The following is a 25,506-nucleotide window of genomic DNA, read 5'->3' as shown; positions in this document are numbered from 1 at the left end:
GGGACAATATATGCAAATATTATATAAGGACCAGAGAATTTATTAGTTTGTAGACTGTCTTATTTACCTCATTCTTGAGTTCCACATCACAACCTGCCAAACACAAAAATTTTACGGAAAATGAAATTAGGAGATAAAACGTCTTGATGCAAAATCGGCTTCTATTGCATCTTAAAATGTTGAAATTAGGCTTGTTATTAACAATTAAGAAACCAGAAATATATACAGAAACTATACACATGAATAGTAATATCTAAATATATTATTTATAAATCTCTATTTCTGTTTACTCATCCTGCTTTATTCTCCCAAAAGGGTTTGGAACAATGCAATAATCACCTAATAAAATGGAGATTAAATTTGGTAGTTAATGTCTGCTTTTTTTTAAGGGAAAGAGTATTTACATATTATATATGTAAATACCTAAATATATTTAGGTATTTACATAATAATATTACATATTATATATGTAAATACCACACGATCTTACAAAATGGGTATATATATATGCAAATATGCTAAAGGAAAAGCTTACATGGATCAGAAAATGTTTCAATTTTTAGAGAAGTTTATTTACCTTATTCTTGAGTTCCACATCGCAACCTGCCAAACACAGACAGCGGACAAGTTCCGTATGACCATTCCTTGCTGCTAAATGTAGTGGATATTGCCCTGCCTAACAATAAAAGGTAATAATTAGATTTACTATAAAATGCTGAAAACTGCCTTCACACGAGATAAAATTGATATCATGCTGCCATGCAAGATGAAGCAGAAAAGGTCATCATACGAAATTAAACAAAAATCATGTTATAGTGATATTTAAACACTGTAAACTATCTAGCTATCATGCGAGATAACGCAAAAATTCAGAAACATACAAAATATAAAAGAAATTTTGGCACACAAAGATGATTTTACAATAATGATATTTTTCAGCAGAAGCGAGAAATAAAAGAATTCAGCGATTTAGATTTCATGATAGAAATATAGTCAATTGATTTTGCAGAACTTATAAGATGTAATACATAGGAATAACATTTTCTTTAAGCTAACAAAATGACTGTCATGCAAACTAAAGGAGAAATTATGGTACAATAACGCTAAACACTGAAATCTGACTTTCTGTGACGAAGATGAAGCAGAAAATGCTATACTGCAAGTTAGTTTAACTGTTTATGCTATATAACATAAAAATTTTCCTATTAACTCAGAAAATAGCTCTTTTGGAAAATAAAAGAGGAATCATGGTTCAGTAACATTATAACACTACTATAATCTACGTATTGTCATGAAAGATAAGAGAGAAACTGTTGCATAATAAAGCTTTTTTATTTTATTGTATAAATTCTCATTATATATATAATAAAAACATATAGCATATCTCTGTCTCTCGTCTCTCTCTCTCTCTCTCTGTATATATATATGTATTATAAAAATGAATAAATAAAGAGTAAGAAGAGAATTCAAAACCCAATTTCATAGCGCGCTGAAAACAGCAACAAGTGGGGATAATAATGCAAAATTAATTAAAATAAATAATACACTTAAACTTCATCCCGTATTCAATTCGAAATAAACTATATTCAAAAATCAAAAATGAAAAAATTCAATTTTGGTATCCAAACCAATAAAGGTTGCCGACACAGTGCATAAAATACAAAAGGTTTTGTTCCGTCTTATGACTAATTCAATAAAATTATTGATAAATTCAACAGCAATAATTTAGTTACAGATACTTAATTGCATTATGAAACCAAGAACTACAATCACTTCACAATTTTTTCAATAACAACTCCTTTGACTATAAAATTTGCACTGACCTGGCATCTATTGATATCATTAAAGATCTCATTGAATACAAGATCCCTTAACATAAAACTAACTGTAAATCCCTGAACATATTAACTACTGTAAAATTAATTTTATACTTCCTAGCTTTACTCAGTTTATCAAAACATTCAAAAAATGACAAAAATATTTCCCAATTAATGACTCTAACATTAAAATCTGCTCCAAATAATAAAAAAAATTAAGTAGTGTCTTTACCAACTACAACAACCCGTTATTGTGAACCTGTTATTGACTCGCCTTGTTTCTGCCATGAATCGAGCTTTGAGAAATACATTCACCAGCGTCACAAACATATTATTACCGAAGATCTTAATATTGTTACGAATTTGGTATTTAAAAAGCTAATGTTAGTTCAATTATAAATTAAATGGTTTTATTTCTCACGCAGTGCAGCGCGTGACGAATATTAAAAGAGAGCTAAGCCAAAAAATTGAAAATACAAGAGCGCGTGCATTAAATAAATAAATATCTCTTTTTGATTTCGAGAAAATACTGGAAAATTCTAGCACGTGATTTTAAAATCTTATAAAAGGAGGAAAACATCTCAGTTTGTAGTAGTTTGAGTTGATACGAATGTTGTTTGAGTTCGTATTATTATTTTGCTCTACGAGTGTGATTCTAAAATTTAGGAAGTGAAGGAAATTTATTTATAAATAGTAAGTGTTTTTCGTTGGTCTCTTTCGAGAGGCGTACTTGGAGTAGCTCATCTGGACAAGTTCGTGAGTATATTTTTGATTTCTACGCTTTCATTATGGACATTGTCTTCTACATCGATAGGATAGCTACACTGACTTGGTAAATATGGATGAGATAAATGATTTAGCAATCCTTAATAAGCGCGATATTGTTGAGAATATTCTTAAACATGGCACGATTGAGGATTGTAGGCAGATTATGTCTGAGTTTAACTTAGCGTTTAACACGCTTAGAAATGGCTTACGGAAAATCACCCCAGAAATGGAGCAATGGCTCCAAAAAACCTATGCAGAGCTTGAGAAGTGTGTAGCGATTAAACAAGCTGCAGGAGATTCAGTGCAAAATATCTGCGGTAGCATCCCGTTAGTTAATACTAGCAATGATTCGACATCTAATCAAACTACAAAGCAACCCAAACCAGTTTCAAATGTTATTCAGGAAATAAGCAAAATAAATAATTATAATGAAAAATGGATTACACCCAAAAAATACCACAAACGCACACTTAGTGAAAGCAGCAACGGTTCAATGACGTCAACCAAAAATAAATACGCTTCACTAAAAATAGATGATAAAATGGACACTACAAATGTTAGTTCACTAAACTCACAAGAAGACAGTACTAATAATGAAGGTGATTTTATTACGCCCAACAAAAAGGCTAACAGAATTCCGCCGATTATCATTTCAGATGTCACGGACTGGAAAGCCCTCAGAGATAATATTAAGCAATTTACCATATCCATGGAATGTGTACAGAAAGGTGGTGATATCCACATTAAAGTTAAATCGGACACTGAGTATCGTGAAGTCACGAGATACCTAGACGAAAAGGAAATTCTTTACCATACCTTTCCTCTCCCTCAGGATAAACCGATAAGAGTTGTAATCAAAAAATTATCTGTTCACACCAAACCCGAGGACATTATGGAAGAACTAATAGACAATAACATCCCGGTTAAAACAGTAAGACAAGTTACCAAGAAAATAGACAATGAAATTGTCAAACTACCCACTTTCATGGTTGAAGTCAAACGCAGCATAGAAGGCAAGAAAATATACAACATAACGCATATTCTAGATTTGGCTGTTAAAATTACTCCCTTCAAACCCACTCCAGGACACAAACAGTGTCACCACTGTCAGAGGTATGGCCACAGTCGTGCTCACTGTAAGCACAAGCCCAGGTGTTTAAAATGCGGGCAAAACCATATTACTACTACATGTACAAAAGACAGAAACTTACCCGGCAAATGTTGCCTCTGCGGAGGCCCCCCACATTAGTTGGTTGCGAAATGCATCCGGATAACTTGAAAAGAAAAATTGCAGAAAAAGAATTCCAAAAAGAAGCGAGAAAAACTTCAAAAAATAGTCCCCCTGATATCAACTTAGAAAATTTCCCACCTCTTCCAAGAAGAAACATAACTCAAAATAGCAGTGAAAATGTTAATGAGCGGAATGCTTCATCCACCAATCAGAACGCAGCTGTCGAAAGTGAGAACTTAGGCTCCGTTTCCGATTTCATAATTTGGCTGAAGAAATTATTCCTGCAAGGAAAAAATCTCTTCGAGCGGTTCTTAAAATCTAAATCAATATTGGAAAAAATCCAAGTCGGCTGGGAAGCCTTTGAACTTTTATCAAGCATCAATTATGAATTTTAACCACATTAACAGTAATTCAAGAACTCACCTCACTGCCCCCAGCAGTTTAAATCTTGCATTTTTTAACGCCAACGGTATTCGCCACAAGAACGTTGAAGTTGCAAACTTCCTTACTCACCATAATATTGATGTGTTTCTAGTGAATGAAACTTGGCTCAGACCTAATGATAAGTTCAAGATCAATGGTTACTACGCATTCAGGACGGACAGAGACCATAACAGGGGCGGCGGTACTATGATATTAATTAAAAGGCATCTGCACGCCAACGAGTTTAATATTCCCAATAGCAGCAGCATTGAAACCACTGCGATCGTTGTGCATTCGCGCACAAATGAGCCGATTGTCATCATCTCGGCTTATAATCCCCCCAGAAACATTCTCACCAACAATGACTTGCAAATTTTTAACAATATCACTCACCCTGTTATTATAGCAGGGGACCTGAATTCTAAACATCATAGCTGGAATTCTCAAAGAAATAACACAAATGGCAACAAACTTTATAGCTATGCTCTTACGAATGACCTTAGAATTTTTGGACCAACGGAACCTACCAGGTATCATCATACAGGCAGCTCGGATGTTCTCGACATTGTTATTACAAAAAATATCCAGCAAATCCCTTTCCTACAGGTGATTAATCAATTAACCTCTGACCATCTCCCTGTTAAATTTACTTACCATGGCTTTGAGAAGACCTTGCCTTTAAAGAAAATTATAAACTGGCAGAAATTCAATAATTCTCTAGAACAATTACCTGCACACCCGGCTCTTGCCGATATTGTAGACATTGAGTACAATATCACTAAGATCAATAGTAAAATTATGAAAGCCCTTGATGATTCCACCAAATTCAAAGATTATAAGAAAGATAAGCTCCCCGACCACATCATTGAGAAAATAAAAGACAAAAACCGCACAGCAAAAATCTGGCGAAAAACAGGCGATCCCACTGTTAAAAGAAATCTGAACAGAAAAATTAGGAACATGAAGACCCTCCTCCTAGAGTACAGATCAAATTGTTGGGACGATTTCTTAGATTCCATGGATTTCTCTCCGAATACAGTCTGGCGTATTGGAAATTCCTTAAGGAATACTAATAACAGAAATATTGGTCCTCTCCACACCAGTAGTGGAATTGCTTATTCTGAACATGACATGGCTGAAGCCCTTGCGCAGCATCTAGAAAAGACGTTCACCAATCATGCCTCTAATAATGATGAGACAGATGAAGAAGTCGATAATTTCATTAACCACCTAGCTGACAGAAATTGTAATAATCACTTCAACCCAACTTCTCCAGCAGAGATAAGTAATATAATTAGCAACTTAAAGTCCAGGAAAGCTCCCGGCTACGATAGCATCACCAATACGGTTCTCAAAGCTCTCCCAAGAACCTACATAGTCCTCATTACAAACATAGTCAATGCTTGTATGAGGCTCAATTACTTTCCGCAACAGTGGAAGCACGCGCAGATAATTACGTTTGTCAAGCCGGGGAAAAAGCCAAAGGACTTAAACTCCTACCGTCCGATCAGCCTTCTCCCCAGTTTGGGAAAGGTATTTGAGCGTGTCCTCCAAAAGAGATTAACTCAACATCTAGAGGATAAGGAAATTATATGTAAAGAGCAGTTTGGTTTTAGAGCCGGTCATAGTACCGTGCACCAACTACTGAACGTTACAGAATTTATTGCAGACTCCTTCGCAAAAAAGAACACAATCGCCAGCTGCTTTCTAGACCTAGAAAAAGCATTTGACAAGGTGTGGCATGAGGGTCTCCTCTACAAGCTGCACCTTGTTCATCTGCCCATCAGTTTTATTAAGCTCATGAAAAGCTATCTTAAAAACATGACCTTTCAGGTAAAAATTAATGACTCTCTCTCTTCAAGAAAAAGAATTAAAAGCGGAGTGGATCAAGGAAGCGTTCTGGGACCGCTTCTGTTTAATATCTACACGAATGATATGCCGGTTCCTTTGAATGCAAAAGTAGTGAAATATGCCGACGACACAGCAATTTTAACCAAGTCGCTAAAACCTCAACTCGCTGTAGATAAACTTGAAAGCGCAGTAAATATCATAGCACACTATTATGATTCATGGAAATTAAAAGTAAATCCCTCAAAGAGCCAAATTCTCCTTTTCAGACGTCATCGGAAGTTCACTCCTGTAAATGTAAATATAAAAATTAATGATCAAGCCCTAGCAATTGTTTCAAGTACCAAGTATCTAGGAGTGGTCTTCGACTCACAGCTGTTATTCAAAGAACACACGGAGTATGCCTTGCGCAAAGCCACCGCTGCTAAAATGTCTCTTTACCCTTTAATAAGAAGAAATGCTAAATTAAATATCAGTCTCAAGAAGAAGATCTATACCAGCTTAATAAGACCCACCCTACTTTATGCAGTGCCTATCTGGGCCACTGTGTACAAGACTTATAGACACAAACTACAGGTCTTTCAGAACAAAATACTCAGACAAATTGTTGACTCCCCATGGTTCGTACGTAACCTGCAGATACATAAAGAACTAAAAATAAGACCCATAGATGATCAAATTCTCACCACGAGCCACAATTTCTATGCTAAAATAGAACTTTCTCAATACGAACATATCCGTAATCTGATAAATTATGATCCTACTATAGAAATTGCAGCAAAGCGCCCAAGAGGCATCTTCCATAACAGCAAATGGTGAAATGTGTATATATTGTACATAGTACTATTATCTTTATTTTATCTTCATTGTGTCATTTTACCAGTGTCTTTGAAACTTTATAGACTTATGGACATGATCCGTGTACCTGGATCTTCAAAGCACTGATCTTATATTTGTCATTTTCTTCAAAGCTCTGATTATTTATTGCTAGTGTAAAATGTTTTTCACCACTTGCCACTTCGCTCAAATACCGCCGTCCCTATATGTACATAGTGTATATTTACAGTAACTCATGTGCCTCAGTGTTGTACAAGAACTTTTAGTGTTTAATTTCTCAGACCAAGACTTCACTGAATTGTGATATCTACTATTTCAAGATGCATTGGGCTGTGGACAGTTCACGGGAGGGTGACTCCCACGTGACTACCACTGTCCAATCTGTGTTTTACAGAAAGGATGAATTTGAATATTTTGTTTAGCTAATCTGTTGCACTTAGTTGTGCCATTTGTCTTCATTAAATCGCGATATTAGTTTAATTATTCCAATCTAGATAACCTGTTTCAAAACTTGATAATTATTAATATTTCCAATATTTCTCATTGTACGCGTAAGCTGGTGACCACCCACGTGACAGGCTCCTGCCAATCATCTCCCTTACTCCACCTACATTTCACAAAATTTGACAAGTTTCACCTAGTTGGCGCGGCGTAAATAGCCTTAATTAAAAACTTAAGTACCAACGCCTTAGGGCAATTTACCAACAGAGACGGTTAAAGTAGCGATTGGCTACTAATTGCCGCCTAGCCATTGACTCGATTTCGATTTCAGTTTGTAGTAGTTGCTTAGTTTGTTGTTGTCTAGAAAACTGCTCTTGTTGATTGTAGCGAATTCGCGGATTAGCGTTCTTTAGCTGTTTTAAATTACGTTCTATTGGACATTTGAGTAGTTAAAAGATAACTACTGTGAGATATTGTAATACTGCATGATAATTTGAGAAGGTTTAAGCATTTTTGTTGTGATAATAATAAATTTTTGTTCATTTTTCATCGGACGTTTGCATTCATTTCGTAACGAACCCGTACGCACGCAACAATTTTTGGTGTCAGGAGTGGGATTTTAATGCCAATAACAAGAGCGATGGAAGAGCAATTAAGGCAGTTAATATCAGCCCTTGCCTCATTTAAAGAAGAAATTAAAGAGGAAATGAAATTGGGCCAAGATTCCGTTAAAGGAGAGATGAGATCCGTTAAAAAGGAAATGGAAGCCGTTCACGAAAAGTTGGAAGCTGGTCAAGTAACTTTTAAAGAAGACATAAAAGCTGTACGAGAAAAGATTGAAGCAGGTCAAGACGAAATGAAAAGAGAAATAACCTGCGTAATAGAAAGTAAATTTGAGGCTATGGAAGACAGAATAGGAGCTGTCGAAAATAAAGTCGGGCAAATTGAAGAAAAGGTTTCTTCTGTTAAAGATGAAATAGAAGATAGAGTGTCGGCTGTGGAGCGACGAGTCGAAGGAAGAGTTTCGGCCTTACAACAACAAATTGAAGAAAGAGTTTCTGCCGTCCAAGGACATATTGAACAACAAATCGAAGACAGAATTTCTGCTGTCGTCGCCAAAGAAGTTGACACTTTAAAGAAATTAGAAGCGACGGCAGGGAGCACTTCGGATGGTTTAAAATTTCTACCCATGCCTGCTCGTCCCTCTCTGAAGCTATCGACATATGATGGGAAGACCTCCTGGCAGGTGTATAAGACACAATTTTCTATCGGGGCGGATGCGAATGGATGCGATTCCCAAGCTAAGGCCTGTCATCTCGCCGCTTCTTTAAGAGCCGACGCAGCGGATATCCTTCAGACTCTTCCCGAAAACAAAAGGTTAGATTTCGAAGCTCTGTCCGGCGCCTTGGAGCTGCGCTTCTGGGAGAAATGTTTAAAAGACTACAGCAGGCTCCAATTAAAATCCCGTCAACAGAAGCTCACCGAAACACTTCAGGAGCTCGCCACGGATGTTGAAAGGCTGTCACATCACGCCCGACAGTGCCCGACAGAAACAAGGGAAATCCTGTAATTGCAATATTTCATCGATGGCATCCGGGACCCTGAAATACAGAAAGCACTGCGAAAGGCGGATATTAAAGATTTGAAAAGCGCAGCGCTTTAGTGTACGCCATGAAATTCGAGGCAGCCCAGCAAGCCACTCGTCGAGACCGCCACCCAGTCAGAGCTGCTCAAGTCCAGGAGCCAGGGGATCAAGTCACTGCTCGTCTAGACGATTTAACTAGACAACTGAATGCCTTGAGACGGAATATTGGTGACAAGAAACCGACCGTAAAGTGCTGGAACTGCGGTGCTGAAGAACACATACGACGAAACTGCAGAACACCCCAGGGTACGGATTTTAAAACCGCTCCTAACAAACAGCAGGGAAACTAATTAGTGGCCATCTCGCGGGGCGGAGGTTGCCAGATAATGAAAAGTCCCAGTTTAAAGCGCTTCAGATTTCTGCAGTGAGAGGCGGCAGTAATGGACTTTTCATAATAGGACATATTAATAGAGTTCCCTGCAATATGACGATAGATACAAGAGCCAGCGTTACCATCATCCGAAAAGATTTGGCTGAACAACTGGGAAGCAAACTTATATGGACGCCGCCCTGCGTTACCCTACAGACTGTGTCCGATGAGAAAATCGACATCGATGGAAAAGTAAATGTTAACATCACGTTTGGAAGTGCCGCTTACCATCACACGGCATATGTAGCAGAGATCACTGATTCTTGCATACTCGGATTGGACTTTCTAAGGAAATACAATTTTTCCTTGGACTTTAAAAATAACCAATTCCATTCTACATCTGAGGACATAGCGTTATTTGGAGTTAATGATGAAGAAGTTAAATCTGTTCATAAAATCATAGCACAAGACAATATCACAATACCGGCAAGAACAGAAATTTTACTTCCTGGATCCATAGCCGAAAACAGAAATTTCCGCTACGGCATCATAGAATATCCCAATAACTGTAATAGCCCAAAAGGAGTACTAGTAGCCTTAACACTCGTCAACCTATCCAGAACGGTTATCTCGGTGAGAGTCGCCAATGTAACTGAGAAGGGGAGAATTATTAAGAAAGGTGAAGTGGTTGCAGCGTGTACTCCCGTAACCAGCGTTGAAAGAAAGAGTAACATCCAAGAGTCCGTGTCGTCAGAGAGCATTACATCGGAGTTATTGCAGAATGCACAATTAAACGATAAAGAGAGGAATGCTGCCGATCGCGTCATTAAAGATCTTCAAATTGTTTTCTCCTGCTCGTCTTCTGACGTGGGTCGAACTAGTTTGACACAACATAGAATAGATACCGGCGATCATCCCCCGATCAAGCAACATCCAAGACGTCTACCGTTTGCTAAACAGGAAGAGGTACGAACACTATTAAAAGATATGGAAGAAGGCGATGTCATCGAGCCTTCAGTAAGTCCATGGGCATCTCCCATCGTCCTAGTCAGAAAGAGAGACGGCTCAACAAGATTTTGCGTCGACTATCGCAGGTTGAATGAGGTTACGAAGAAAGACAATTACCCTCTTCCTAGAATTGACGACATTCTAGACACTCTTTCTGGAAGCAAGTGGTTCTCAACACTTGATTTAAAGAGTGGGTACTGGCAGGTAGAAATACAGCCTGAAGACCGAGAAAAGACGGCATTTACTACGGGACAAGGGCTTTGGCAATTCAAGGTGATGCCGTTTGGGCTGTGTAATGCGCCGGCAACATTCGAACGTCTTATGAAGACTGTTTTGAAAGGCCTTTCCTACGAAGCCTGCCTGATATACCTGGACGACATCATCATCGTCGGAAAGAGTTTTGAAGAACATTTAGAAAATCTTAGGAAGGTGCTTCAGAAACTGAAAGAAGCCAATCTGAAGCTGAGTCCCGCTAAATGCAAATTGTTCCGAAAGGAAGTGACTTACCTGGGACATGTCATCTCTGCAGAAGGTGTGCGCACGGATCCTGAAAAGTTATAAGCGGTTAAATCCTGGAAACGTCCCGAAAATGTCCATCAGCTGAGAAGCTTCCTAGGGCTTTGCACCTACTATAGGAGATTCGTGAAGGACTTTTCTTCCATCGCAAGACCCCTTCACAAGCTGACAGAGAGCAAGCAAAGATTCTTGTAGACAAAAGAATGCGAAGATGCATTTAACAACTTAAAGGAGGCTTTAACATCTACTCCAATCCTGACGTATCCTCAGCTCGACCGACCATTTATTCTGGACACCGACGCGAGCAATGAAAGTGTCGGTGCTGTTTTGTCCCAAGAAATAGACGGCCAAGAACGTGTAGTGGCGTACTGGAGCAAGTGCCTATCTAAACCGGAGAGGAATTATTGTGTCACCAGGAAAGAGTTGCTCGCCATAATCAAAGCTGTAGAGCAGTTCCATCACTATGTATACGGCAGAAAATTCCTGCTCCGCACCGATTATGCATCATTGACCTGGCTTTTAAATTTCAAGAATCCTGAGGGTCAAATAGCCAGGTGGATACAGAGACTCCAAGAATATGACATCACTATCCGTCATCGTAAGGGATCATCACACGGAAACGCCGACGCCCTGTCTAGAAGACCTTGCCATGAAAGCTGCCGATATTGTTCCAGGGTGGAAGCGAAATCCGAGCTGCTGACTCCGGTCGCAAGACAAATTACAACATCAACATCGGCTGATCGAGAACCGTGGAATGATGATGAAGTCAGGAAAGACCAGCTGGAAGACCGCGACATTAAACCCATAATTGATTTAATGGAGTCATCAACCAGAAAACCTACCTGGCAGGACATTTCTATCTGTAGTCCTACAACCAAACAGTATTGGGCACTCTGGGATTCACTTCACATTCGAAACGGCGTCTTATACCGGAAATTCGAATCGGATGATGGGAAGACATTCCGATGGCAACTGATACTTCCAAGATCCCGGATTCCTGATGTCCTTAAAGAACTACATAACAGCCCTACAGGAGGTCACTTTGGAATTATGAAGACCTTACAGAGAGTTCGTGAGCGCTTTTACTGGAATAATGCAAAGGATGACGTGGAAAAGTGGTGCCGATCTTGCGATGCCTGTGCAGGTCGGAAAGGACTGAGGAAACGCAGCCGAGGCAAGCAGCAACGTTACAACGTAGGTGCGCCGTTTGAACGTATCGCCTTTGACATCTTGGGACCTCTGCCACGAACTGCTGATGGCAACAAATACATACTCGTTGTCATTGATTACTTCACCAAGTGGCCTGAAGCTTATCCTATTCCTGATCAAGAGGCTGTCACAGTAGCTGAGGTAATAATACCGCACTGGATTTCCAGGTTCGGAGTGCCTCTTCAGTTACATTCCGATCAGGGAAGGAATTTTGCTTCGGCAGTAATAAAAGAACTATGCAAACTACTCGGCATTGACAAAACTCAAACGACGCCATTACATCCCCAGTCGGACGGCATGGTAGAGAGGTTCAATCGAACCATCCTTAATAACCTCTCATTAGTGGTTTCCAGAAACCAACAGGACTGGGACAAGAAATTACCACTCTTTTTAATGGCTTACCGCAGTGCTGTCCACGAGACTACCGGCTATTCTCCATCACAGATGCTCTTCGGTCGTAACCTTCGTCTGCCTTGTGATCTCTTGTTTGGTCACCCTCCGGATGCTTCTTCAGCGCCTGAGGAATATATTCAAGATCTCCAGGCCCGGTTTGAAGTGATGCACAACTTTGCACGAGAGCGAGTCAACTTGGCGACGGAGAAGATGAAGACCCGATACGACACAAGAGCTACTGAACATCAATTCCACGAAGGCGACAAGGTTTGGTTGTGGAATCCGACTCGTCGGAAGGGACTCTGTCCGAAATTACAGTCACCTTGGGATGGTCCGTACACAGTCCTAAACAGGCTGAATGACGTCGTGGTTCGGATTCGTAAGTCTTCGAACTCTAAACCTAAAGTCGTTCATTACGACAGGTTAGCACATTACTATGGCCATAGTACATAATGTAAATAATTGTAAATAGTATAAGACCATGGTCCATTTTGTTTTTAAATGTGTCTTTGATTTGATTTGTATTTAATATTTGATTTGTTTTTAGTATTTGATTTGTATTTGATAGCATTTGGTTTGTTTTATGTATTGCATTTATTTTTCATGTTGTTTATTATTGTAATGTAATGCTTATTAATGCATTTATGCCACAGTTGCAAATTTAGCTTCCTGTCCAGGGATTGTACTGCCCGGGACGTGCAGTCCTTGGGAATGGGGCAGTGTTACGAATTTGGTATTTGAAAAGCTAATGTTAGTTCAATTATAAATTAAATGGTTTTATTTCTCGCGCAGTGCAGCGCGTGACGAACATTAAAAGAAAGCTAAGCCAGAAAATTGAAAATGCAAGAGCGCGAGCATTAAATAAATAAATATCTCTTTTTGATTTCGAGAAAGTACTGGAAAATTCTAGCACGTGATTTTAAAATCTTATAAAAGGAAGAAAACATCTCAGTTTGTAGTAAAGATCATACTTCATAAGATCAGTTTGTAGTAGTTGCTTAGTTTGTTGTTGTTTAGAAAAACTGCTCTTGTTGATTGTAGCGAATTCGCGGATTAGCGTTCTTTAGCTGTTTTGAATTACGTTCTATTGGACATTTGAGTAGTTAAAAGATAACTACTGTGAGATATTGTAATACTGCATGATAATTTGAGAAGGTTTAAGCATTTTTGTTGTGATAATAATAAATTTTTGTTCATTTTTCATCGGACTTGTGCATTCATTTCGTAACGAACCCGTACGCACGCAACAATATTATTAAAAACCAACAACTTAATTAGTTATTTAATTAATTAAATTGAACGGCTTAATTATTTATTTTGTTTAATATTATTAATTCATGAAGTTAGGCACCAAGTTCAGAATTATCTACAATCTTAGTAAAAATATTTGTCCTAAAAAATTAAACACAACATTGACCAATTTATTATTATCACCAGCTATAAGTACAGCTATTCACTCAACTCCTTTGAAGAATGGAAACATCTTGTTCACAGTAGCATTAAAAATACTATTAATAAACTTCAATTCAAAAATATAAATAGCATCGATTTTAAGCACAAGGAACTTAAGAATAGTATTGAAGAGCTTAAAACCAATTTATTATTACCACTATTGACAAAGTTAAAACAGTTTTGATATTATTTGCAAAAATTTCTATCAAGAAATTATAAACAATAAAATTAATAATAAGATTACTTACCAGATCTCTAAAAATCAAATAATTTATTAATAGAATAAAAGGATTTCACAGGAAACTTAAAATTACCAGTAAACCTCACTATAATAAATTCTCTAGTTTGTACGCACTTCCAAGTCCAATTATATGTCAAATGAGGATTGGTATCCTTTATTCGTTTCATATAGAAATACTTTAGCTATTTATCCCTCATCACTAATAAGAAAATTTTCTGTATATGTAATCACTAATACTAGGTTTCTTTTATATAAGCGACGTAGTCGAAAAATCTAAAACTTGGTGTTCTTCAGTTTACAGAGATAACTTCGAAGACCCGATTCCGTCATGTCCGTTACGAAGTCTACTTCGGAATCAGTACTACGGAAAATGAGTCCTTATGAATTTTCGATACAGAAGTTAATTCTGCTCGCTTATTTTAGAACTTCCAATTTAGCAATACCTGATGCACAGAAATATTCATTCTTCTTTAATATGGTATTGCTTGTATTAAGTACCGAACTTCCAAAGGAGTTTGATTTTCGGCATGCTCCTCTCGACTTCCCTGACATATTGCTTTTATATGAATATACCTATATATTATAAGTATATTCCCTTACACGTTATAGATGGTTTAACCTTTTGAAGTTTTCAAAAATTCAGTTTCAGCCAACTGCATGAAAAAAGCACGGTTTGTTTTTCAAAGATATTCTTAAAACTAAGCTCTAAATGAAATAATTACATGTCTATATTTATTAGAGCCTCTTCTTTTAAACATTAGCTTTCTCTCCCACCAATGTTTTCCCACCATCTACAATGAAAGGTTAGAAATAGAAAGGGTGAAATGGTGGCATTTTTAATTTCCTGTTCTAGAATACCTGCAAAAAAGAAAAAGCCTGAAGTCTCACGATTTTTGTTGTCATCTCTAGAAAGCCTGAATCGGGAAAGCCTAAAATGGGACTTCATGTCATAAAAACGAATCAATTTTCTCAAAAAGTGCACTGATTTTCTTGTGTCTACAAGTTCGTTGTTCATAATCGGAGGATTATTAATATAAACATACAAATGTAATTTTTACACATCTAGGTTTATTTTGAGAAACCCTTCTTCTTCACAAGCATAATACATACCTTATTAGGAATTTCAACTTTGCAACCAAAAGCGCAAAGCGTCTGCGCCATCGGTAACAGTCCTTCCCTGGCAGCGATGTGAATGGGAGCTTCGCCTAACTTTAGAAGCAAAAAGAACTTTTGTAAATATAAATGCAATTAAAAGAATTCTAAAAAAATCAGTCGAGCATTTCATTAGATACTTAAACAATTTTAAGTATAATAAATCACAAGTTTGATATATAAATTGGTCTTTAGACAAATCGTAACACCAATAAAGATATTAGTTACTCTAAAGACATTATAGCAAAAGCAATGTAAGATATGATTAAAATTTCAAAATTGGGAAATGACAAATTTATTAGTTTATCACACGGCATGTTAGTAACAGATGTGGATTTTAGATGTCTGTCAATGGAATTTTGTTCTGTGCAGACTGAATATGTATTCACAATTCGTCAGTGGTGGCTGCGCATGAGGACATACAGGCCAACCTTCTAGCAATCATATATCTCACACATGTTCTATAGATGCGGATAAATCAGGCGTGTAAAACTGACTATTCATACTATCTGCTGTTCGTAGGAGGGAATAGCGCGTACACCATACATATAGTTGATTGATACAGTAACTGTGATGTTCTTCAAAACACCTTTTCCTTTTTTGTTTTCCGCTAAAACCTGGTAATCACAGATCCACAAATTGCACCCAAGCAAGCAAATTCTGTGACCTAGGCTCATTAAAAAAAGAGGATTTGCTCATAGTCTTAGTGTCTTCGTTCTCTAACTATTACGATCTCTGATGTCGATGATAAAGATAAACGGGATTCACAAATATCGATGCAGCAATTGTCAATGAATGATGTTAAGAAACATCGCCCAGTGTGTGTCATTATCCTCAGCTATTGTGCCAATGTTTCAAAAGTTGCTGCACGATCCGTCACCGCAATGCCCATCCTTTGTTTATTTTTCCCATTTGTTGTGCCTGTAGGTGTTATAGTACGCCTCACGCCCATACATTAAACTTTTTTGAATTCATTGTCTAAAAATACGCAAACCATCTTTTCTTAAGTCCTATGATTACCATCCTCTTTTGAAATCAATCAGTAGTATACATACAATGTTATCTTACACTGTGAAAAAAAAGTTCGCTCTTTACAGGCAAAAGTTTTGTAAAGTTACAGAAATCAAAAAGTTACACAAGAATTTCCTGTAATGGTAACAGTTTGAAAGCAAACTGTGGCGAGGGCAGCTGATTTGCCTGTGGCATTACAGATAATGTTTCAGAAGCCGCGCGGAAGAATCACGTGACTGACTGGAAATTAGCCAATCATGAGAAAAGTGTTTTAAAGCTAGTTGCAGAAAAAAACATGGCTGAATGCTTGTTGTTTGTATAGCGCAGGTAAGTAAGAAAAAGTTTACAATTACTGTTTGAAATATTTTTGTTCATTTTATGCAGATCATTCTCATGCACTTTGCACTGTTATATGTAGTGAGTAAGTATTTAAACGTTTAAGCTTTGCAATTAATTAATATCAGTGTTCGTAATGTCTAATGAGTTGAAAGAGTGCTAAATATTTATTCCAAATGCAGATCTAATAGTAGTATTTTGTCATTGTGCATCCGATAAATTACGCCTTAAATTGCCCGTATTATTATTTATAACTAATTATTCCAAAATTTAATCACTGTTGTGATATTTAATTGAAACGGTAATGTGGTTGTTAAAAACAAAATTAATCATGTTAGTGTTCGTTTGCAATCGTCTGACCAAAGAACGTTTGACATCTTTTTCCCGGCAGGCCTTGCGAGAAAAGTTTATGTAAACATTTAGAATTCTAAATGTAATGTATATATTTTTTGCTTACTAGGTTTAGTTTATTCTGTTTCTGGGATTACCTTGTAGGGTTTATATTTATTTTAACTAACATTTATTTTAAGTTTAAACTATCTTTCCTGTTAAGCCTTACTTTCCCCTGGAACTGCCAATGCCAGAGTATGTGAAGTTTAGTAGAACGCGCAAGGATTCAAATTATCAGCGGAAGTATTCTGAGTTAAATAGAAAGGAAACGAGTTCGAGATGTGCTGTTCTTACTTCACGAGCGCGGAGGTAGTTAGCCAGAAATTGAAGAACCCCGCGTTTCGGCCTGTGTGCTTGCCTCGGAGAATTGTTAATCGTTCAACATGATATTCAAAGTTTGCTGAATTAGCAGCGGTATTGTAAAACGCAATGAGGTTAGTTACGTTTAGAGAGCCTCGTAGTTAGAGTCTTGTTATTATTTCTTTTCAGGTTCTTATTTTTATTTTACCGCCGGGTCGGCGTAGTTTGTGAGCGTCAAGAGCACGCAATTGTAATTTCTTAAGTTGAATAAAAAGGGACTAAACCCTTAGCAAGACTCTGTCTAAATTCCAGTTTCAACAGTCACCTCTTGGTTGCGTGCAGGTTGGAGGCGCGCAACTCTACAACCTAATTAATTATACTTGGTTTATAATTCAGTCTAATATGTTTATGTACGAGTGTGTTATAAAGTAAAATTCAGTCCCGGATCTAGGGGGTGGTGGCAAGCCGGGGTCTGTGCCCCGGGCGGCTACTTCTGAGGGCGGCAAATTCAAGCGTGGCGCTGGATCGTATTTGGAATATTGTGAAATTTTGATACAACATTAGTATTTTAAAGCCAGATTTAAAACCTCTTTTAAAAATATAGTTAATTACTCGGAAACCTTTTAATGGAACAAACGGTTAAAAGTACAGCCGAATACGACTCTAGTGATAAGATCAGAGAGAGGACAATAGAGGGACTCCAGACGTCACTGGCAACGTCAGACGACCCTGTCCCTCTGCCAACCCAACATGTAATTTTATTGCAAAGGTACTCCGTAAACTCCTTGGTCTTTTATCCCTGTAAGTGACTCCTGAGTCCCTCTGTTATCCTCTCTCTCTCTCTAGGCGGGGATATTCAAATGAGAAACAGAACAATAGCATAGAGGGTCTTGTTTTCATACCGACGTCCCTTGCGAAATAAATGGAGAAGTATTGTAAATTGTAACTCTTTCCTAATACCAATACAAATTAACCTTCGACCAATGAAATAATTCAAATTAATGTACGTCGAGAATATACAACAGAAATAAAGTAAGGTATTTTAATTTTTTGCAGCTAATCGGCAACATAGGTTTTAAAAAATGGGTTTATTATTTTTATAGTTTTTAAAGTTTTTTTAGTTTGGAGGGGTTCTGTTCTCTCATTTTCTTTTAATATGCCTACTTCCAGTATTCGTCACCATATTTAGCGAGACGCAACCATTTAGTTAGCGCGCGTATTCGCGACGCGGCACTAAGACTGTTGAGTATAATTACGTCAATTTTTAGCTTTTCTTATTAAGTTATACTGTATATTATTTAGGGTAAAAGAAATCATGAAATCGTCTAGAAAAAACTCTTAGGGGCAGAATATAGAAAAAGAGCAAAACATGGGACCGAACAGAGAAAACAAACTGCAGCTAAAATGAAAAAAGGCTTCACAGAAAAGACGAACCGTCAGACCCTGCCGCAACTTCCGATGGTGCCGAGATTTTAAAGGATATTGATATTTCTTGCAATTTGAATGACCAAGATGAAGAATCTTCATCTATCATCCTTAGACTACATTTCAGCAACTGAGAGAGCAACCCTCTTCATCGAGCTCAAACGAACATCTATAGGATATAAAATTAGGATATAAAGTATTTTCTCTTTTACGTGCGTGTAGGCAGCAGAAAGAAGGCTGAAAAACTTTTGATTTGTCGGACCCTGGTAGTTGGCCAATTACAGAAAAAAAATTAACGATCAACAACCATCTTTCTTAAGCAGTCAAGCTGTACTATTAGCCAAAAATCATCCTGAAAACGCAGACCTTAGGTCCACTGAACGTGGTGGAAGACATCTGACATCTTCATTGTGGCACAGAACATTAACAAATAATGAAAAGATTAACAAATCTTAGCTTATATACTATAAGGTATTTCTCACGCTTTCCTAGCGTGCCTTCGTCGTGTAGTGGTTCTGCACACTGGACCGGTATTCCAGAAGTCCGTGGTTTCATTCCCGGCGAAGGTGTTGCTTATTTTTCCTCTTGCCTGCTTCCAAAAAAAAAATCCTAATGTCTCTACAGTGGCCCCCGAACTAAAAGGGTGTTGGATGAGGTTTCTTCACACCCAGGATTTGGCGATTGGGTCCCCTAAAATAAAGCTTAGTCACCCTTTAAAAAGGGGAGTATATAAAGTATTTCTCCCGCTTTGCTAGCGTGCCTTCGTGGTGTAGTGGTTTTGCACGCTGGGTCGGTATTCCAGAGCTCCGTGGTTCAATTCCCGGCGATGGCGGTTGCCCAGTTTTCATCTCTCCGGCTTTTCCAATTAACCTAATGTCTCTACAATATTCTAAACTTAAAAATACAATAATTGTACACTCTGTGAGATTTACCAGAAACATGCCACTGCCGCTACATCCGCATTCTGTACTACAAGATTCATTAACAGGAAAAAAGCTTCAGAAAGGTTATTTGAGCACAAAGCATCTGAAATCCACAGAGAGTGCATGATTAAGTGGAAAATTCGCCTATAACAAATGAAACAGTGTGAAGGCATCGATCATGACATTAAGCGACTAATTCACACAGAGAAAGAAAAATGGAGAGAGATCCTGCAGGTAGTTAGGGATGCTGTATTGTATCTTTCAACAAGCTGTCTTTCTTCCCATGGGTGTGATGAAACCCCTAGCAGTCTGTTCAGAAAGTGTCTTCGGCCTAGTCAAGGCAATTTTTTGAATTTAATGACTCTGCTAGCCAAACATAACTCAATTCTTAAGTACCAGTTAGAGCACCTAAAAAAGGGACAAGTATCATATTTAACAAAGCTAATTCAAAATGAAATTACTGATATAATGGCGAAAACAGTTAGCAATAGCATTTTAAATTATATTAAAGAAGCCAAATATTATACAATAATGTTCGATTGCTTTTCAGATATGTCGCATATAGAACAAATGAGCCAGGTGATTTGATACTTAAAAAATATGTGGTGATGTATGTGAAATAAAGGAGAGCTTTATTGATTTCATAGAAGTTGGTGGAAAGACAGGAAAATGTATTTCTCAACGGATTGTGGGAAAACTGAGTCTTGGTGGTTTGGATATTGGATAATGTGGTGGTCAGTCTGACGATAACGGATCTAATATTAACCGTTATAAGTACCGATAACGGTACTTATAACGGAGTACATGCCAGGATTACAGAAATGAATAAGCTGGCCAAATATGTGCGATGTTTGGCTTAATCTTGTCGATGTGTATTTCGTCTCATCTTACCCAGAAGTAGTTAACTTATTTGGAATTATACAGGAGATATTTAGCTTTTTTTTTTTTTTTTTTTTTTTTTTTTTTTTTTTTCGGATCCACGATTCGATGGGATATTACGAAAAGATGTACAAAAACCGACTTAAAAGGAAGCAGCCAGACGAGATGGTCGGCAAAATATGTGGCTGTGAGAGCTGTTCTAACGAATTTCCCAGAAATATTAAAATCCTTGAAAGAAATTAATTATCTATCTCTTAGTGCGGAATCAAATTACTAAGCAGGACATCTGCTACATGTTGTAAAAATTTTTGAATTTATTATCAACCTGATAAATTGGGCTAATAGTCTTTGAGAAATCAATGGAATAAATATTGAAATTCAAAAGGAAGGTACTGTTCTTGCGCGTTCCATCGCATTAATGGAATGTCTGATCAAAACTTTGCAAAAAATGAGAGAAATTCTTATGGCATATTGGATAGAAGAATCTAAAGCAGCAACCGAAAAAATTGAGGTTGAACCTGTTTTGACAAATAAACGAATTCTAAAGCGCAAAAAGCAGTTTGATGAATTGTACGAGGACGAATCACAACTACTTCATCTTGTTATTTCTAATGCAATGAAAATTGTATTTGATCGAATATTATCAAAAATTAAAACGAGGGTAAACAGCGCTGCTACAATAAATTCAAATTTCGCATTTCTCAATGGTCGTGAAATATTGAATATGTCAACTGAAGAATTGCAAAAGAAATAGAGACGATCTTGCACGAAAACATGAGCGAGATCTAAACGCATTTGAGTTCTGCCAAGAAGTTGCCGTTTTTAAACAACAAGCCTCGATGTTATTTGTCGACATAAAAAAGGCTAGAGTTTTTTATCTCTTGCGACAGATCTACACCTATAATTTTCAGGATGTCTTTTACAATATTTGTATTGCCCTGCAGATTTACTCTATGCTTCCAACTACATTCGCAAGTGAGCGAAGTTTTAGCAAATTAAAACTTAATAAAAACTATTTGAGATTATCGATGAACCAAGAGCGCTTATCAGGTCACGCAGTTCTGGCAATCGAAAATCAAACAGTACATGAAGTTAAGTATGACGATGCCATAAATTTATTTGCACAACAAAAGGCTCGCAGAATAAAATTTTAATTCCGTAATATTTTAAGAACATTAGGTAAGAACTTAAAATTATTAATGAAATAAAAATTATGAAAAGAAGTACTATTAATCTTTTCCTTTCAGCAGTAGTCCGTATTGTTGTTATGTATAGCTAATGAAAATTAGTTACGTAATTAATCAGCTCATCGATTGTCCCAACTTATGTTATCTATTGTTTGTAACGTAAAGTGCCATTTCTATTTTTCGTACTATGCTGAACTGCTTTAGTATTTAGCACTGAATTACTTTCCATTAGCATGGCTAGTTATTGTTGCAAACATTGCAAAACTGCATATTTCAGAGGAAACGTAAATTTGATTATTACAGTGCAAAAATAGTATTTTGTATGAATATGTAAATACTTATTATGTTATCGAGCTGTAGTACTAAGGACGATAGTAGAATTCTTGAGTAGCTTGCAGAAAGGCGTTACAGTGAAATGGAATTTTAAAGTGCTAGGTTAAAATTGTTGTTATTTTAGAGAATTTGGTGTGTACATTATTGAATCCCTTTCATTCGTGATTTGTAACTTATATCTTGTTTAAGGTATTGATTAGTAATGTGTCAGTTCCATTTTTTTGTACTATGCTGAACTGCTTTACTATTGGGCCAGTCCATAAATTCGTGCGCATTTTTTGGTAAATTTTTAAATAATATAAAAAAACACAATTTACCATTTTAATCAATTACCGTAATTTCCGGAAGAAAGGCCGCATCAGCGTAAACGCCGCACTCGAGAAAAATGGCGGGAAAAAAATTAAAATTACACAGAAACGCCGCATCAGCGTAAACGCCGCAATAGATTAAATTGCGCGTGACATCGTCGTGGGCCGTATAGATGCAAAAACTCAACCTAAGTCCTGATATATGACATACCAGTTAAGAAAAATGCATGAAATGAAACCATAACTCAAAAATAAATTAAAGGTAAGAAATGTATAGCTTCTGTGCCGTTTAGAGACATTTTCAAAAATTTTCCGCTCCCTTCTTACTTAAAAATATCCAACAAGTACTTGTACTCAAACTGATGGGATCTGTATTTGGCAGAATGCCAAGAAAAATACATTCATGCTGAAGGAAAAATATGTCAGAGTTCGTTATTGCGAGGCAGGTGGAGTCGTGTCCGCCTTTGAAAAAAATTGCAGAAAAGGCAGGGGTGGGGAGAGGATGGGTCCTGGAAGATTCATCGAATGGCAGAGGAGGGAGACTATTCAAACTGATGAGAATGTTGATTTGAAAGGGGGAAGAATGTTATTGTTCTGAGATCTCGTTTAGGGTGAATAAGGCATGTAGGTCCGTTCAAGGGAAAGAATGTAAACAAAATAACGTTCCCAAAAAGCAACTGAGTGGTCTTTTGTGTGGGAACAGCACCAGTCTATTCACAATGAAAAGGCCATCCAAACTATGTACAATGACCATCATAGGAAATATTTTATTTTTAGTGTACCTAAACGCCGCATGGGTAGAAACGCCGCACCCGCTGAAAATTTAAGTTTTAAACACGTAAACGCCGCGGCGTTTCTTCCGGAAATTACGGTGTATATATTTTCCTCCATTATCTACAATGTCTCGCCATATTACAGGCAGCTTTTTTATGCCATTGCTGTAGAAAGACTCTAGTATTGCTGAAAAAAAAAGGGGGGGAAGAATTGAAAGTTCATTGTGTACATCCTGTTTAGAATTTTTTTCTCAGTAAAAAATTTTGTAAGGCACGAAATAAGTGAAAATCACTTGGAGCATTATCTGGGGAGTAAGCAGGATGTGGCAAAAGCTCCCAATTAAATTCACTAATTTTTTGCAGCGTTGTTTGAGCCGTATGCAGTTTAGAATTATCATGATGAAACAACACTTTCTTGATATTCACCAATCGTGGGCGTTTTTTGATCAATTCTGAGTGTAGACTTTAAAGTTGCTCACTATAAACTTCTGAATTAATCGTTTGATTTGCTTCTAACAGCTTAAAACATCCTGAACGAAGTTCATAATCAATGCTGCTTTTTCCAACTTAAAATTTTTTTAACCATTTTGGGGCCGTGCTTACACTAATAGTATGTACCATGTACACTACTAATTTTTATCGCTGCAAACTGGGCAGATTCACCACACGAAAATAAAAAATGTAGCACAGTACGTTTGTACTGATTATCTATATTCGCCCTCTATGGGTACTAAAATGCGTTCGATATTTACGAAAGTTGATGATGAACTGAATAATATGTTAGTCAAACGATGACAAGTTTCAACAAGTTCAAAATTGTATTGTTTTAGTAAATGCGTCATAGTGAATTCCTTAATGCGCACGAACTTACGAACTGGCCCGATATTTAGTACTGAATCATTTTTCCTTGGTCTGGCTAGTTATTGTTGCAAATATTGAAAAATTGCTTATTTCAGAGAAAATATAAATTTGATTATTACAGTACAAAAATAGTCTTTTGTGTGAATATGTAAATATTTATTATGTTATCGGGCTTTGTGAGGACGATAGTAGAGTTCTTGAATTGGTTGCATGAAGGCATTATTGTGAAATGACTTTTTAATATGCTGGGTTAAAGTTACTTTTAGTATCAAGAAATTGGTATAAAATTATTGAATCCATTGCATTAGTTATTTGTAATTTGCGTATATTTGTTTAAATAATATTTTTTATTATTTAGTTGTATATGATTCCCATTTTTGGACTGTGATAAACTATTTTAGTATTTAGTACTGAATCGTTTTCTATTAGTATCATTTATTAGTATGAGTAGGTACTGTTACAAATATTGATAAAAATCCCTATTTCAGGGAAAATGTAAATTTGATTATTTCAATGCACCAGAGGAACAACTGCATTCGGTTCGCGCGGGTTTTTAATTATGTAACGTTTGGTATGTATGTCGAACCACCAGCGGCTGAGAGGTAAAGTCTGAACACTAGCAGTTCGGTCGGGGGTCAGTATCAAGCGAATTAGAGGGCTGTATGGGTGTTTCCTTCATTTCACTCATGCATAACTTGCATATGAGCCAGTTGCTCTTAGAAAGTCCTCAGAGATTTCTTCTCTTAGGCAGGTGCTTTGCCATAAGTAAAGAAACTAACGCATTTGTTATGTATATTTCTTTTACAACAAAAATGGCGCATAAAGAATTTCCTATTATAAAATGGATTTTACATTTTATCTCAAACCCTACATATTTCTATGTTTATTTAAAGAATTAAAATTTGTTAGAGAAACTTAAAGGAAGATGGGTGAGAGCGGCAGTTTTAAGTTTTTGCAACGCCTAGGAAAAATGCTAAATCCGGCGCTGGTAAAATTACAAAAACTTGAACAACGCGGTCGAGAATCTCGTTTATTCTTTAGTGTAATAATATTATTTTTTTCAGTGGCATTAATTTCTTACGAAAATGTTATAATTCCAAAATTGAGTAATTATATTGATTAAAAATATGTCGCATCATACTTTTCGTAATGTTTTGTTTTACTAACTAGATGCAACTTAATTATTCCATATATTTTAATATACCAATATCAACAGGGGAAAGATGGAAACGACCTAAAATATTTCTCTAAAAATTCGTTAAACTAGTTATAAAAGAAAACTAAAACTTTGTACATTATTTCCAAAAATATCATTTCATTAATATTTTATAAATTACAAAATTTATTATATTGTGTATATAATTACCATTGCATTCTTATAAGTTTTTAAACATTTAATGTAGAATTTATGTTGATTTTATTTTGCCCAATTTTAATACAGTTTTGAAGTATGATAGTCTTGTTACTAGGATAACATGAATCTGCTAAT

General features: G+C 36.7%; 1 protein-coding gene across 7 annotated transcripts in view; it reads right to left on the bottom strand.

Moving 5' to 3' along the window:
- LOC118205610 (death-associated protein kinase dapk-1-like) overlaps window positions 1-25,506 on the bottom strand; it is a 154,050-nt gene that overhangs the window by 65,832 nt on the left and 62,712 nt on the right. For 5 of the 7 annotated variants that reach the window (XM_085811001.1, XM_085810997.1, XM_085811002.1 and 2 more), the window contains 2 exons: window positions 15,250-15,348; window positions 578-676 (listed from right to left, as the gene is read on the bottom strand). In XM_085811001.1, coding sequence (XP_085667127.1) covers window positions 578-676; window positions 15,250-15,348 — 198 coding nt within the window. The remainder of the gene's footprint in view (window positions 1-577; window positions 677-15,249; window positions 15,349-25,506) is intronic. The other 2 variants (XM_085810999.1, XM_085811003.1) reach the window with 1 other exon arrangement.

This window comes from Stegodyphus dumicola, chromosome 2, assembly GCF_044657685.1.
Source record: "Stegodyphus dumicola isolate Sdum_Otavi_A_Nest chromosome 2, ASM4465768v1".
Classification (NCBI taxonomy): domain Eukaryota; kingdom Metazoa; phylum Arthropoda; class Arachnida; order Araneae; family Eresidae; genus Stegodyphus; species Stegodyphus dumicola.
This window is presented reverse-complemented; position numbering and strand designations above follow the sequence as displayed.